Below are 14872 nucleotides of genomic sequence, written 5' to 3' on the forward strand. Positions count from 1 at the left end.
CGAGAGATACCAACATATTTGCCATTTCACCCAGGATTATAACCTCCAGTGCACTGGATACGTGACTTACATCGTACAGTCTTCTGTAATGAACATTTGGTCATCATGCATGTTATTTTATTATGTTAAACATAATAAAAAAAAAAAACATTTGACTCTAAATATTTGGGACAGGTCATGTGCTCTCTCTATTCCCCTGAGCTGAGCCCTAGGGGGATGCTGCTGGATGGAGCTCTGCTGTTAGGTCCAATAGCCTGTTTGGGTCCTAACATGTGCTGAAGTGGTCCTGAAGCTGTTGTGCTTCAGGAGGAAGCTGTGCCAAGAAATACACCCAGGGGAGGCCCCTTGCTGGAGAGAGCCAGGAAAAATGCCTGGTCTCTCAAATAGCCTGGTGACTCACTTGAAGGATGCACTGGAACTTGGGAATGTGCTTGCAGTGTTGTTGGGTCATCTTAAAGGTTATGACATGGTCAAGCTGGACACTGGTCTGGAGAGTCTAAGTTATCTGCTACAGTATCTGGGGCCCCCTAATCCTTAACTAGTCTGCAATAAAAAAAATAAAAAAAACACGACAATAAGGGACTGATGCCCAACATTCTTTCTTGCCCCCCCCCCCCCCCCCCCATTTTTAGCCACAGACCCAGCCCTGGGGTGAAATGCTAGACCACCCTTGCCTCTGGAGGAGATGTCCTGCCTTTGGGGTGTCAGAGGGGTGCTATATAAAACTAGTTAAGAGCTATTCCTTCATAGAGGAGCTAAGGTCCAACGCGTTAGAAAACTATCAAAAAACAGAGGTCTCATGCCGCGTACACATGATCGGAATTCCAGCCAAAAAAAGACCGATGAGAGCTTTTCATTGGAAAATCCGACCGTGTGTAGGCTCCATCGGAATTTAGCTGTCCGAATTTGCGCCAGCCAAAAATTGATAGCATGTTCTCAATTTTCCAAACGGAAAAACTTTCTATCAGTAATTCTGATCGTGTGTATGCAATTCCGACACGCCAAAAATCACGCATGCTCAGATTAAACTGCGAGACAGAAGCTATTGGCTACTGGCTATTGAACTTCCTTTTGTACGTCGCCGCGTTATAAATGATCGGTATTTGATGTGACCATGTGTAGGCAAGACAGCTTGAGCCGAATTCCGTCGGGAAAACCATCAGAGCTTTTTCCGACGAGAATTCCGATCGTGTGTGTGCGGCATCAGAGTGGGGTAGGGTAAGCCCTTGTACACACGGTCGGAGAATCCATCGGAATGTGTCCTATCGGACCGTTTTGTCGGATAATCCGACTGTGTGTGGTATGCATCGGACTGTTTCCGTCGGAATATCCGTCGGACCCAATTTTCCAACTTGTTGGAAATATTTTCCGACCAACTGGTCTGATCGGACATACTCCGATCATGTGTAGAGAATTTTGATCGGACCAAGTGCCACGCATGCTCAGATCAAATTCCTACATCAAAGCTATTGGCTACTAGCCTGAACGTAGTCCCATCGTAACGAAATTACGCCATCACGTTCTGAATGATCGGATTTTTCGACAACTTAGTCCGACCGTGTGTATGCAACAGTTTCGGACAAGATCCGATGGATTTGGTTGTCGAAATCTCCGACCGTGTGTACAGGAGCTTATAGGGGAGGCGCCCATGTCCTCAAAAGCAATTCCAGTGTCCAATCACCTGAAGGTAGGAGCTTATAAATCGAGGATTTATAAAAACTCAGCCTGTGTCCTGTGCCGCACGATTAAAAAAAATTCTGTTTATTCTATTTGGCAGGGTTAAAAAAAAAGAAAAAAAAAAAAAAAAAAAAAAAAAAAAAAAGAAGAAGAAGGATTGAATCTAAAACTCTAAACTGTTAAACCCAAATAAACTAAAATAGGTTGCAGCTGCCTTTTTATTGGTTACGTACTTCATTTCCTATAAACATTTCAGGATAAAAACATATTAGTCTCTCGTGGTGCTCTAAGCCTTACAGCAGGGAGCATTTCCCACCATCAACTGCGAACACGGCAAAAAGGAACATCATGTTACAGGCTACGTGTTTTTTATAGCGCCTAAAAATAAAAATGTTTTCAACAGAATGAAAAGCCACAAATGCAGCTGCGTGATCAATAGAGGGTGGAAAATAGGAATTTAGCAGGTCTGGTCATCCCTGTCCACAGACGTCTGGCGTCTAATCACGTTCTCTAATAGGATAAGCGGCTCAGCACACGCCGCCGTTCAGGGAGCCGCCCGGCATTACCAGGCTTGGAAAAAAAAAAAAAAAAAAAAGGCGTTCTCTGGAGTGGCAGACAAGCAGGCTCTCTGGACAATCAGAAAACGTGTGTATGTATGAGGCTAAACAGTCGTGAGAAGGAGTTACTGGCAGGATCCCAAGGTACGTAGCCTAGGCTGGATTCACACCTTTGCTTGATATGCTTTCCCTCGGAATTAAAGCACATAATACAGCGTGACTCACATCAATTTGCATTGATTTGCATTAAGACGTTGTGTTGACACACAATTCACTACACATTAAAAAACATGCAAAGATGTGATTTGAATGGAGAACTTATCGGGGAGAAAAAATTGCACAAGTGAAAGGCTCACAAAATATGACTGGCTTAAGGAAACATACAGACGCCAAAAAACAAACAAAAAAAATATTGATTTTTTTCTGTTTTGTTCAGTTTCAACCCAAAGTTAAACTGGGTTGAAGCAATCGGGCCTCCTCCGAGCAGAATTAAATGCTAGTTTTGTCTAGGGCAACCATTCTCATACAGGATTTTATGGAACCCTAGGGTTTCTCCAGGGGTGGCATAAGGTTCCCTAAACTGTGGCCAACTGACCGCCCAATCTGATGATTCCTGCATATTGATGGGTCCAATGTCTCTTGGCAGAGCCAGTGGCATGACTGCAAGGGTGTCATCCTTCAAAAAGGACCCAATAAAAACCTGGTTTGTGACTTAACTCTACTCCAAAAGTTTAAACTATACAATCCTACATCATAAAAGGTCCATCAAACCTACTTGTGCAATTTTATAAAAATGATGCCCTTTATTGAAATAATTTTTTATAAAATTGCATAAGTGGGTTTGTTGGACCATATGACGTACAATTGTATATCGTAGAATACAAACTTTGGAGTAGGCTTGAGTCTCAAACCTGGTTTTTATTAGGTTCTTTTGAAGGATAACACTCTTGCAGTCATGCCGCTGGCCCTGCCAAGAGATGTTGGGCCCAACAATATGCAGGAATCATCAGATTGGGCGGTCAATTGGCCACAGTTTAGGGAACCTTAAGCCATCCCCCTTTGATGTATGCTTTGGTACTGGTGACGCCTCTACAAATGTCAGTGGATCCCCAGATTTTACTTGATCAACATTAAAAAGGTGGCCTTCTTCCCACTTCCCACCACCAACGTAAGGGGAATTTTTCCAATAACCTCCCAATGTATTAACCTTACCAGGGATTACCTGCAACCTGAAAATTGTTTCAAGGTTATTCTAGAGCATGGGTCCCAAACTGGCCAGGCCCAGCTGTTGCGGAACAACAAATCCCATCATGCTTGTAATTGTCAGCCTTGCAATGCTTCAAGGGGCTTTTAGTTCTGCAAGAGCTGGAGGGCCGCCAGTTTGAGATCCTTGCTCTAGGAGTAAAAATGTTGAGCAGGCTGGTCTAGGGAGATGAAGGTGAATTACCCAACTTATTCCTTGCTACCCTGGAGCAAAAACACCACCTTTACCAGAGAGAGCAAAGCAAATCAGCAGATGAAATATCTTTAGCTAACCAGTGATGCTCTAGGAATCCTTTCACTTTTTTTGCTTCTGAAATAAGGATTTTTGCTTCACGTTTTTGAAATTCTACACATTGATGTGGGTATGTACCTCAAGTAGGTCTGTCAGGAGGCAGGACCTGAAATTCATGTCTTGTGGTAGTTCCCCTCACCAAAGGGACCAGAGATCTTAGATGGCTGCTTGTCTGTTTTTCTATCCATTCCTGTACACCTTAGCTCTTGCTACACAATATCAGTTGGACACGATCCAAGAGGAACACACAAAAGGGCACCAATTCTCACCTGCCTTAAAAAACAAGCAGTGTCCAGATCAAAGTGACTGGAGGGCTTCCAACATCTGCTTGGACCCACATCTAACTTTAATGGGCACCTATGTCCCATGGGACTCTAACCTGCTCCCGACTTTTATATGGATTCCACATTTCAGCAACTGGACTCCAATACTGATCCCAGTGTAGTACACCCTTTAAAAAGACGCAGGCGAATTTGGTCCCATTTCCCTCACATGGCCAGGCACACAGCATTTTTTTTTTGCATTATTCCCATGGCTCAAAAGATCAGTCTAGTGGGGTTGCTTTTAGTTTTTCTATTGGAGAAACTATGAACTTGCATGGAGGTGTGGAGCATGGGATACCCCAGGAACTGTAAACTTGTGTAACTTGAGGGCTCTTCAACTTCTGGCTGCTCTCGACAATCTGCTGACTGCACTGCGTACACTTCTGGCTACACTTGAGCAAAAAAAAAAAAAAAAAACGTCCTAGTGGATCTCTAGGCTGACTGTGACCTGTACTCCAGAGTTTAAAGCCCCACACTGGCACGCTTGGGAGTACTGGAGTCTTGTACTCACCAAGCCATAGGATCATCAGTTGCCTCCTGCAGATATCCACCAGGCTCTTCCTAGCGAGGGAGCTTCAGACTCACACCGCCTCTGAACAGCTTGGGCTATCTTCCACAACTTCCTCCCAGCTCTCTCCTATGAGCTGTCCCCAGGCCCAACTGGACCTTTGGACTAGGATTTGTAAATAGGCCTGGACCACAGTGTCTTTAGACTGGCTTCCTCCCAGACTTCAGTCCCAGGAGCAGGACCCCTGCAAAACTGGACCCAGGAGCACTGCACCTTGCCGTTAGGCCTCAGGCCACTTATGAGCTCTCTGAGCACCTTCTGGGCACACCTCCCCAGGGATTGGCTGGAGTTCCATAAATATTCGGGCTGCCATCTCTGTCCCCCCCCCCCCCCGCCGTTTCTATAATACTCCAGAAGACAGGGGGGAGTAGCAGAGCAGTAGCCTGTGAAACACTGAGAAGCCCTAACCCAAGTAATCAACACCTGCTCTTTCAATTACAGTGGAGGCAATTTAATTTACTTAGCAACAAGCATAGCACTGATACTAAGCATTTGCAGCGGTACTTGTACTCGGCAGGAAAACTGATACCTTCGAGTCTGAATACTGTCTGGGTTCACATATGTGCAGGCCGATTTCAGTGCAATGTATAAGAGTCCAGTGCAATTTCATTTAGCGGTTTGGGTGTAAATTTTTAAAGTGTATGACATTGGCAATTGCCCCTGAACCAGAGTGAAAAATTGGTACACGGTTTGGTTCACATGTCATGCAAATCATATGCGGTTCAAAAAATAAATAAAAAAAAAGCATCCAATTAACAACTCTTCTGGGAAGGTCGTCCACAAGGTTTAGGAGCGTGTCTATGGGAACGTTTGACCATTCTTCCGGAAGCACCTTTGTGACGTCAGGCACTGATGCTGGACAAGTAGGCATGGCTTGCGGTCTCCACTCCAATTCATCCCAATGATATTCTACTGGGTTGACGTCAGGACTATGCAGATCAGTCAAGTTCCTCCACTCCCAAACTCGCTCATCCATGTCTTTATGGACCTTGTTTGTGCACTGGTCCCAATCATTTGCAGGAGTGGGGATTATGGTGTGTGGTTGTTCTTCAGGGGTTGGGCTGGGCCCCTTAGTTCCAGTTAAGGCGTCAACATACCAAGACATTTTGGACAATTTCATGCTTCTAACTTTTTGGGAACAGTTTGGGGGATGACCCCTTCCTGTTCCTACATGACTGCGCACCAGTGGACAATGCAAGGTCCAATAAAGACACGGATGACTAAGTTTGGGGTGGAGGCACTTGAATGGCCTGCACAGAGTCCAGACCTAATCCTGATAGAACAGAAGAGACTGCGAGCCAGGCCTTCTCGTCCAATTTCATTGCCTGACCTCACAAATGTGCTTCTGGAAGAATGGTCAAACATTTCCATAGACACACTCCTAAACCTTGTGGACAACCTTCCCAGAAGAGTTGAAGCTGTTCTAGCTGCAAAAGGTGGGCCAACTCAATATTGAACCCTACGAACTAAGACTAGAATGCCAACAACGGCCATGTGTGAGTAAAGACAGGTGTCCCAATACTTTTGACAATATAGCGTATGTGAACTAGGGGCTACATATAGGCATCGGTAATTGGTATTGGCGAGTATTTGAGAAAAAAAAAAAAAAAAAAAAATTTAAAATCGACACTCGTACTCCGTTTTAAAACCTGGTATCCGTGCATCCCTACATCTACACTAGGGAGGGTGCTACCCCAGATTTCTTTGACTTTTTTTTTTACTTTTGGACACAATTCACATTCACTTAATGAGTAAAAAAATGGTTATTGAATTAGACCGAAGGTCTGAGCCAAAGAATGCTGTACAGCCAGGCTGTCATTATACCCCACCACACAGAAAACTGTTGAGAAAGGCAATTAATCCAATTACAATCAGCTATTTAGTGACTCGAGTCTCCTGCTCTGACTCAAAAGACACAATAAGAGGCGGTGGGATGTGGGGTAATGCGGCCGGCGGTAACAGTTATAAAGGGTCTCCTTTCACAACATTCTGAGAAGCAATTACTGGAAACAAACACCGCCATTACCAGCAGCCTTTAAAAAGGGCAAATCCTCCCTACTGGTAAATATCGCCTCGAATATCCACAGCACATCAAACAAGCCGCGCGTTCTGACAGCGCAGTGGTCTCACTTATTTTTCCATCATTTGGTCCCCATTCACACTAGGCGTGAGTGTAGGCCCCAAAAACCATGCGCTATACTTTTTCGAGCTTCATGCAACAGAAGACAAGTGACAGCGATCAGTCGTGAATGGACTCTACTTGTTGCACTTCAGGAAACGAGCAACGAAGCGCTCAGGTGTGGCCGAAGGCTCAAAGTAGGTTCTAAATCCAAAACATTCAAATATAATGAAAGCTTTAACCTCTTCATATAAAATTGCAAAGGTTACATTGCAGGGTGACGACCATCTCCTAATTGCTCCCCTGCATTGCGGTCTAGTGTGATTTGCACATCTGTTGGGGGCTTCTAGCAAGGGCATGGTCATTAGAAGAATGCCGGACCACAGCAATGATATGCAGCCAATGCCGAAGTAAGTGCAAGAAGTGGCTGCAAAGAGAGAATATTTATATATATATATATATATATATATATATATATATATATATATATATATATATATATATATATATATATATATATATATATATATATATATATATATATATATATACATATATACACACACACACACACACACACACACACACACCTTTGAGACAATACATCACCAATTGACATCATCCCCACAAAACTCCTGAAAGAATGTTCCGACATCGTGGCTCCCACTATAACGCACCTCATAAGTCAGTCGTTTAAAGAAGGGATTGTACCGGTCACCCTCAAACAAGGCATTGTCAAATCTCTGCTAAAGAAACCTAAACGTGACCCTCAGGACCCAAACAACCGCAGGCCGATAACAAGCCTCAACACCATCTCCAAGATCATGGAAAAAGCAGTAGCACAACAGATACAACACCACCTGGATACACACAAACTCCTGGACCCGCTGCAATCAGGCTTCTGCCCAGGCCATGGAACAGAAACAGCTCTCCTCAAGATCTGGGACAACGCCCTCGAAGTAGCAGATGACAGAGAATCAGGTCTCCTGGTACTGTTGGACCTCAGCGCAGCGTTTGATGCAGTGGACCACAATACTCTACTCTTCCGCCTCACAGAAGTAGCAGGAGTCAAAGGCTCAGATCTTCAATGGTTCGTATCCTTCCTAGGAAATCGGCCACAGACAGTGAAACTAGGAGAATTCACCTCTGAAACCCGTGCAGTCTCTTGCGGGGTCCCTCAAGGATCTTCAACATTTACATCCGCCCACTCCTCAAAATCATCAGATTATCAGACCTCTGCTTCCACTCGTACGCGACACTCAACTTGACTTTCGTATCACCGGACAAAAAGACCATCATCAGCAACTAGAAAATTGCCTCACTTTGATAGAAGACTGGATGACCACCAACTCCCTCAAACTCAACGAATCAAAAACAGAGCTTCTTATCCTACACGCAAACCATAATTTCCGAACCAAGATCCCCTGGACACCTCCCACCATCTTTGGGCAGACCATCTCCCCAAAGACCAAGGCCAAGAGTCTCGGGGTCACTTTTGACTCGCAAATGTCAATGGATGCTCAAATAGGAGCAGTAGTCGTTGGTTCTCACCACCTGCTCCGCCTGCTACGCAGACTCATCCCATTCATCCCAAAGAAGGACAAAGCAGTGGTAGTTGGAACAATCATTAATTCACGACTTGACTACGCAAACTCCCTCTACATAGGATTATCCCAATATCAACTTGCGCGCTTACAACTTATCCAAAACACGGCTTCAAGGCTGATAACCGGAAAAAAAAAAACCTGGGAATCAATCTTCCCTTCCCTGAGGAGCCTACATTGGCTAACCGTAAAGAATCGGATCACATTCAAGACCCTCTGCCTTACCCACAAATGCGTGCATTGAGACGCTCCTCAATACCTACTCGAGGAAATAAAACACTACACACCAAACCGCAGTCTTCGATCATCTAACCAAATCCCAGTACAAATCAAAAGGGGAACGGAGATTCGCTGGCCAAGGACTACGGCTATGGAACGCCCTACCAACCAACATCCGCTTGGAAGAAAAAAAAAAAAACTCAAGACCTTCCTCTTCTAGAAGCTGGATGACAAAGCTCATCACAGCGCGAGAGCGAGAGAGCACGAGACTATATCCACACACTCCAATAAGTAATTCAATGTGCATTCCGCAGACACTGCTGCCTACAGAAACCCACGTCTGCTGGAAATGTAAACATGGAATGCTGGATGTGTGTACATTCGGCAGACAGAGCTGCTGGGTATGCAAACACTGAATTCTGCAGTCGCTGCTGCCTACAGTCACACTTGTATGCTGGGAATGTGAACGCAGGGACATGCTGGCGATGTGCGTTTCCGATGACAGCGCTGCCTCTACAATAAATACAGCCAAGACAGCCGCGACCAAAAGTTTTGAGAATTACACAAAATACTACAATTTTCACAAAGTCTGCTGCCTCAGTTTTTATGATGGCAATTTGCATATACTTCGGAATGGTATGAAGAGTGATCAGATGAATTGCAATGTCCCTCATTGCCATGAAAATTAACTTCGGATGAGGGCTCAGCTAAGTAAAAAGGGGGGGGGGATTGCTGACACCTAAAACATTTTTTTTACCTTAATGCAAGGAATGCATTAAGGTAAATAATGCTCAGGCTTTACATCTAGGGATTTCCCAATACCACTTTAAGACCGAGTACAAGTACCGATACTTTTTTCCCCAAGTACTCACCGATATTCCTCCCACCGCCGCACGATCATCCCATAACTCAAGTACTTGGGCAAATTCTCATTATCGGGACAACCTTATTTACCCACTTTAAAAGCGGAGGGTGGTGCTTGAAATCATTGTTCTTCCTCTGGTAACCATGGTTACCTGCAGTCACCGTTGCTTTGCGCAAAAAGGGATTTACAATCAAGGATATTACTGCTACTAAGATTGCACCTAAATCAACCATTTATCGGATTATCAAGAACTTCAAGGAGAGAGGTTCAATCGTTGAGGAGAAGGCTCCAAAAAAGTCCAGCAAGCACCAGGACCATCTCCTACAGTTGATTCAGCTGTGGTATTGGGGCATCACCAGTGCAGAGCTTGATCAGGAATGGCAGCAGGCAGGTGTGAGTGTAACTGTGCGCACAGTGAGGAGAAGACATTTGGAAGATGGCCTGGTGTCACGAAGGTCAGCAAAGAAGTCACTTCTCTCCAGGAAAAACATCAGAGATGGACTGATATTCTGCAAAAGGTACAGGAATTGGACTGCTGAGGACTGGGGGTAAAGTAAAGTAATTATCGCTGATGAATTCCCTTTGCGATTGTTTGGGGCATCCAAAAAAAAAAACCTTCAGAGAAGAAAAGGTGAGCGCTACCATCAGTCCCATGTCATGCCAACAGTAAAGCCTCCTGAGACCATTCATGTGTGGGGTTGCTTCTCAGCCAAGGGATTGGGGTCACTCACAATTTTGCCTAAGAACACAGCCATGACTAAAGAATGGTACAAAAATATCTGAGAGCAACTTCTCCAAACCATCCAAGAGCAGTCTGATGAGGAACAATGCCTTTTCCAGCATGATGGAGCACCTTTCCATAAGGCAATAGCGATAACTAAGTGTCTTGGAAACAAAAAGGAAATTTTGGGTCCATGGCCAGGAAACTCCCCAGACCTTAATCCCATTGAGGACTTGTGGTCAATCCTCAAGAGGCGGGTGATTAAAAACCCCTCCCACAAATTCTGACAAACTCCAAGCTTTGGATTATGCAAGAATGGGTCGGCCAACAGTCAGGATGTGGCCCAGAAATTGATTGACAGCATCCCGGGGGAGAGTTGCAGAGGTATTGGAAAAGGGTCAACGCTGCAAATATTGACCCTTTGCATAAACATGTAATTGTCAATAAAAGCCTTCGACACATATGAAATGCTTGCAATTATACTTCAGTATACCATAGTAACATCTGACAAAAAGAGATCTAAAAACACAGAAGCACCAGACTTTGTGAAAAATAATATATTTGTGTCATTCCCTAAAAAAAAAAAAAAAAAATGTATATGTATATGTATGTATATATATATATATATATATATATATATATATATATATATATATATATATATATATACACATACATATACACATACACACACAACGGCTGTATACTGCCTGCATATGCTACATATAATGTCCCCACAAAGCCAGCACCATATTATAAAAAGGTGCTTTATCAAAAAAAATAAAAAAAAAGTTACCTTTACTAAAAAATTTCCATCTGCCTCCTGGGAGACCATGACCACCGAATCGTGGAGCTTGTCTTCAAAGTGGACATGATTGTGCGCGACCTCCTCTGGTAATCCCGTAGCAAAGCGGACGCCAGCCACTTTTGGCTTCGTACCTGCAAAAGACAGATCAGTTAGACACGGGGTTTCAAAGAGAATAAAACTTATTGCCTTTTTTTTTTGTATAGCATTTTGAACCACTTGCATCCTAGTCTATAATACTTTTCCTTTGTAATTCTGCACCATTCTCCGGTATTTAGTGCTATAAGCCCTTGTACACACGGTCTGACATTCCGACAACAAAATCCGTCGGATTTTGTCCGAAACTGGTGTTGCATACACACGGTCGGACAAAGTTGTTGGAAAATCCGATCGTACGTAACGCGATGACGTAATTTTGTTACGACGGGACTACGTTCAGGCTAGTAGCCAATAGCTTTGGTCTAGGAATTTGATCTGTGCATGCGTGCCACTTTGTCCTATTGGAATTCTCTACACACAATCGGACAAAGTCAGATCGGATCATGTTGTCGGAAAGTTTTATAGCCCAGCTCTAAAAAACTTTGTCCGTTGGATATTCAGACGGAAACAGTCCGATGGAGCCCACACACTGTCGGATTATCCGACAACGCGGTCCGATCGGGCATTTTCCACCGGAATGTCCGACCGTGTGTACAAGGGCTAACAGTTTTTGCCAAAATCTACTCCCTCACACAGCACTGTACCCAAACTAATATTATATCATTTTAGGAAGATTTTTTTTTTTTTTTTTTTATATAATATAAATAAAAATATAATATAATAAATATATATATATATTTCCTCTATAGCTATATATTTATATATTAAAAACTAAGAAGATTGACTTATTTTTTTTTAAACTGATGTTCTCTAACTGCCTATCGCCTTTGAGCCCCTAAAATGTGCAAAAACACCCCCAGATTGGTTTATTTTATTGCAATACATAGCATAGGCAGTGCAGTAAGAAGAAGTTTCACATTTCAGCAGTTAAAAGAGAAGTATGGGGTTTTTGTTTTTTCTATTTGCTATCCTATGTGGATGGAGCATCGAACCGATGCTGCAGCTGTCCCTTGCCGCCTCTTCACTGAAAACCGAGCCACCGAAGACCACCGATGGCTCGGTTCTCACAGATCCCTGAGACCAGAGCTGCCGACTGTAAATCAGCAGCTCTCCTGCTCATTGGAGTGCTTAGACTACCATCAGTCCAGGCAGCTGGAGGATCCACAGGATCCTCGGGATGATGCGCTGTCTGGACTGATCGGTGTGACGTCAGCGGAGAGCGGACTTCAGACCGCTCTCTGCTGAAAACGGGTCACAGGAGTGAAAGACGAATTGCACTCCTGTGACCCAGAGAAGAAGCCCAGCCTAAAAAGCTCAGGCTGGACTTCTACTTTAAGGGTTAGTGCTCTCTTATGATGGTTGGTGTTGACCAGTGATGAATGTGTAGGCACAGGAACTGGGGGGGGGGGGTGATCTAAGGTGTGAAAGTGCTGGAACCGGGGGGGGGGGGCGTTGGGTCGCCGTGATGGTGCAGGAATTGGGGGGGTCTGAGGGGTTAAATTATAGAAATTTTGGGGGGAATCAGATCTGAAGGCACTGCTTTTCGCCAACACGCAAGCTGTCTAGAGTAGACAAGATTATGGGCATACAGAGGAAGATGTGGCTGGAAACGAGGGGCAAAAAAAAAAAAAAAAAATATAGTATTAAAAAAAGGCATGGAGGTACCCCCCAAAATTCATACTTTACCCTTAACCGAGCATGCAGGAACAAGGGCCTCTTTCCAACAACCCTGGCCATCTGCGGGTGGGGCTCATCGGAATCTGGAACCCCCTTAAACAAGGGGCCCCCACCCTATGTGAATTGTACCCCTACCCATTCAGCCAAGAAAATAAAAAATAAAAAAATAAAACAGTACACAGGTTTTTGACAAAGTAATTTATTAAAGCAGCTCTTGCGTCTTACGATTTCTTCATCCTCCGGTTCCCAACCCCTCTCTGGTGAGGTCTTCAGCTGCCGGTTCTCCTTTCTACGCTGTCCTCTGCCAATTCTCCTCACCTGGGGCCCGATGGGGCACTGACGTCACAAGGGGGCAGGGCTTCCGGATGACATCACTGGGGATTGCCCCATGGCTATATAATTAATGGCACACAGAGGCCCTAGCATTACAGCGGGAGTGAACGTAGGGAGAACATCGGAGGAAAAACAGAGAGGAGAACTGGCAGAGGAACAAGACCCCGGCAGAGGAAGGAGAACCCCCGTGTTGAGGGCACATGGCCTGGCATGGTCCAGGGGGAGAAATGCTTGCTCTCCCCCCCCCCCCCTCCTGACCTGCATGTTCAAATAGGGGTCTGGTATGGATTTTGGGGGGACACCATGCCTTTTTATTTTGAAGTGGGTTCCCCTTCAAGAGCCTCAGCACGCAAGTCGGATCATCATGTTTTGACTTCTGATGCGACTTCTAGTCTAATCAATGGGCCCTCATTAGGGAACCATGGATTTTGACGTCATCAAAAAAAAAAAAAAAAAAAAAAAAAAAAAAAGGCTTGACGAGGCTCATCGAGGTTGTATCCAGCGTTAAGTCGCGCTTAGCCGCTTTTACCAGTGTCAGATGTTTTTACAGCTCTAACGCCACGCCTCAGAATGCGCTAGCCCTGAGCTTTTTTTTTTTTGCAGCTTGAAAACGCCTATGCCACTTACAGCTCCTAAATGCCTGTGTGCGCGCATGGAAACATAGAACAAACTGGAGAGGTGATTTTAAGCTGCAAATAAATAAATAAAAAGTCTGATGCTGCTAAAAGCAGCTGCAAATAAATAAATAAATAATAAAAAACGCCCTGCGTGCAAGAGGCCTTACATTTACATACACTTGCTGCAAATCTGCAGTCATTAATACATCATAAAATGCATTGGTAAATCCAAGCAGTGCAAATCTTGGCATGTGACCTGGTCTTGGCCTCTTGCTGCCCCTGTACAGCAGGGCTGAAGTGTGAGAGGAAGAAGCAGTACAAGGAGCAAATCAGTGCTGACAAGTATCATGTTGATCGGAAGAGAGGAAATGTACGCATTTATCACCGTGCTGCTTCTTTTTTCACTGTCCAGTCACATCCTGGGGGCTCGTCCGGGATGACATGAGCTCAGAAGAAATGGGTTGGATGTTGCTGGCCATCAGACTAAGGGCAGCGAACAGCAAAAAAAAAAAAAAGAAAGTAGCACAGACGAAATCTCCAGATTGAAGGGGAATATTGCTGCAAACGCTGGTTTTGTTGTTTTATCCTCAAATGGGCCATTCGTTTTTTTTTTTTATTATTATTATTATTTTGGGATGGAGCTCTACTTTAACATTCTCTACTACATCCAAAACCCATAGTCAGAAGAAACTCAAACTAATGATGTGATTCTGACGTGCGGCCTCTTGATTCTTGTGAAGTGTGCAAACGCGCGCACGCACACACACACACAGTGCCGGCAATCAACAGTCACATGACCTTTCAGGTTGCTTGGGACACCTCATTGCGATCAGATGATAGAAATAAAATTCCTGTCTGGCGCAGTGGGAGGTTGGTCACAGTAATGAGCGTTGGCGCTTTCTGGAACGTTTCCCCATCTGTACATCGTGTGATCTGTCAGGGAACAGATTCCTCCATCGCCGGTAACATAAAGGAGGTGCCATCATGTGAGGATACGATAAAAAAGGAACCACCAACACAATGCAGAAGAGGGTGACAATGAGATGTGTACGGGGCCCCGGCAGACGTGACACATGGTGTCCCCCGCATTGATTAGTCATAGGTTTGTGAAAGTTCAGACACCTCCTCAGGGG

At 44.5% G+C, this 14872-nt stretch overlaps 1 protein-coding gene across 1 annotated transcript in view; it reads right to left on the reverse strand.

Annotated features, from left to right (window-relative positions):
* ADISSP (adipose secreted signaling protein) overlaps window positions 1–14872 on the reverse strand; it is a 112391-nt gene that overhangs the window by 64710 nt on the left and 32809 nt on the right. The window contains exon 3 of the mRNA XM_077478112.1: window positions 11005–11147. Coding sequence (XP_077334238.1) covers window positions 11005–11147 — 143 coding nt within the window. The remainder of the gene's footprint in view (window positions 1–11004; window positions 11148–14872) is intronic.

This window comes from Lithobates pipiens, unplaced genomic scaffold, assembly GCF_037356315.1.
Source record: "Lithobates pipiens isolate NorthernLeopardFrog02 unplaced genomic scaffold, aLitPip1_a1.2 Scaffold_13, whole genome shotgun sequence".
NCBI classification, from domain to species: Eukaryota; Metazoa; Chordata; class Amphibia; order Anura; family Ranidae; genus Lithobates; species Lithobates pipiens.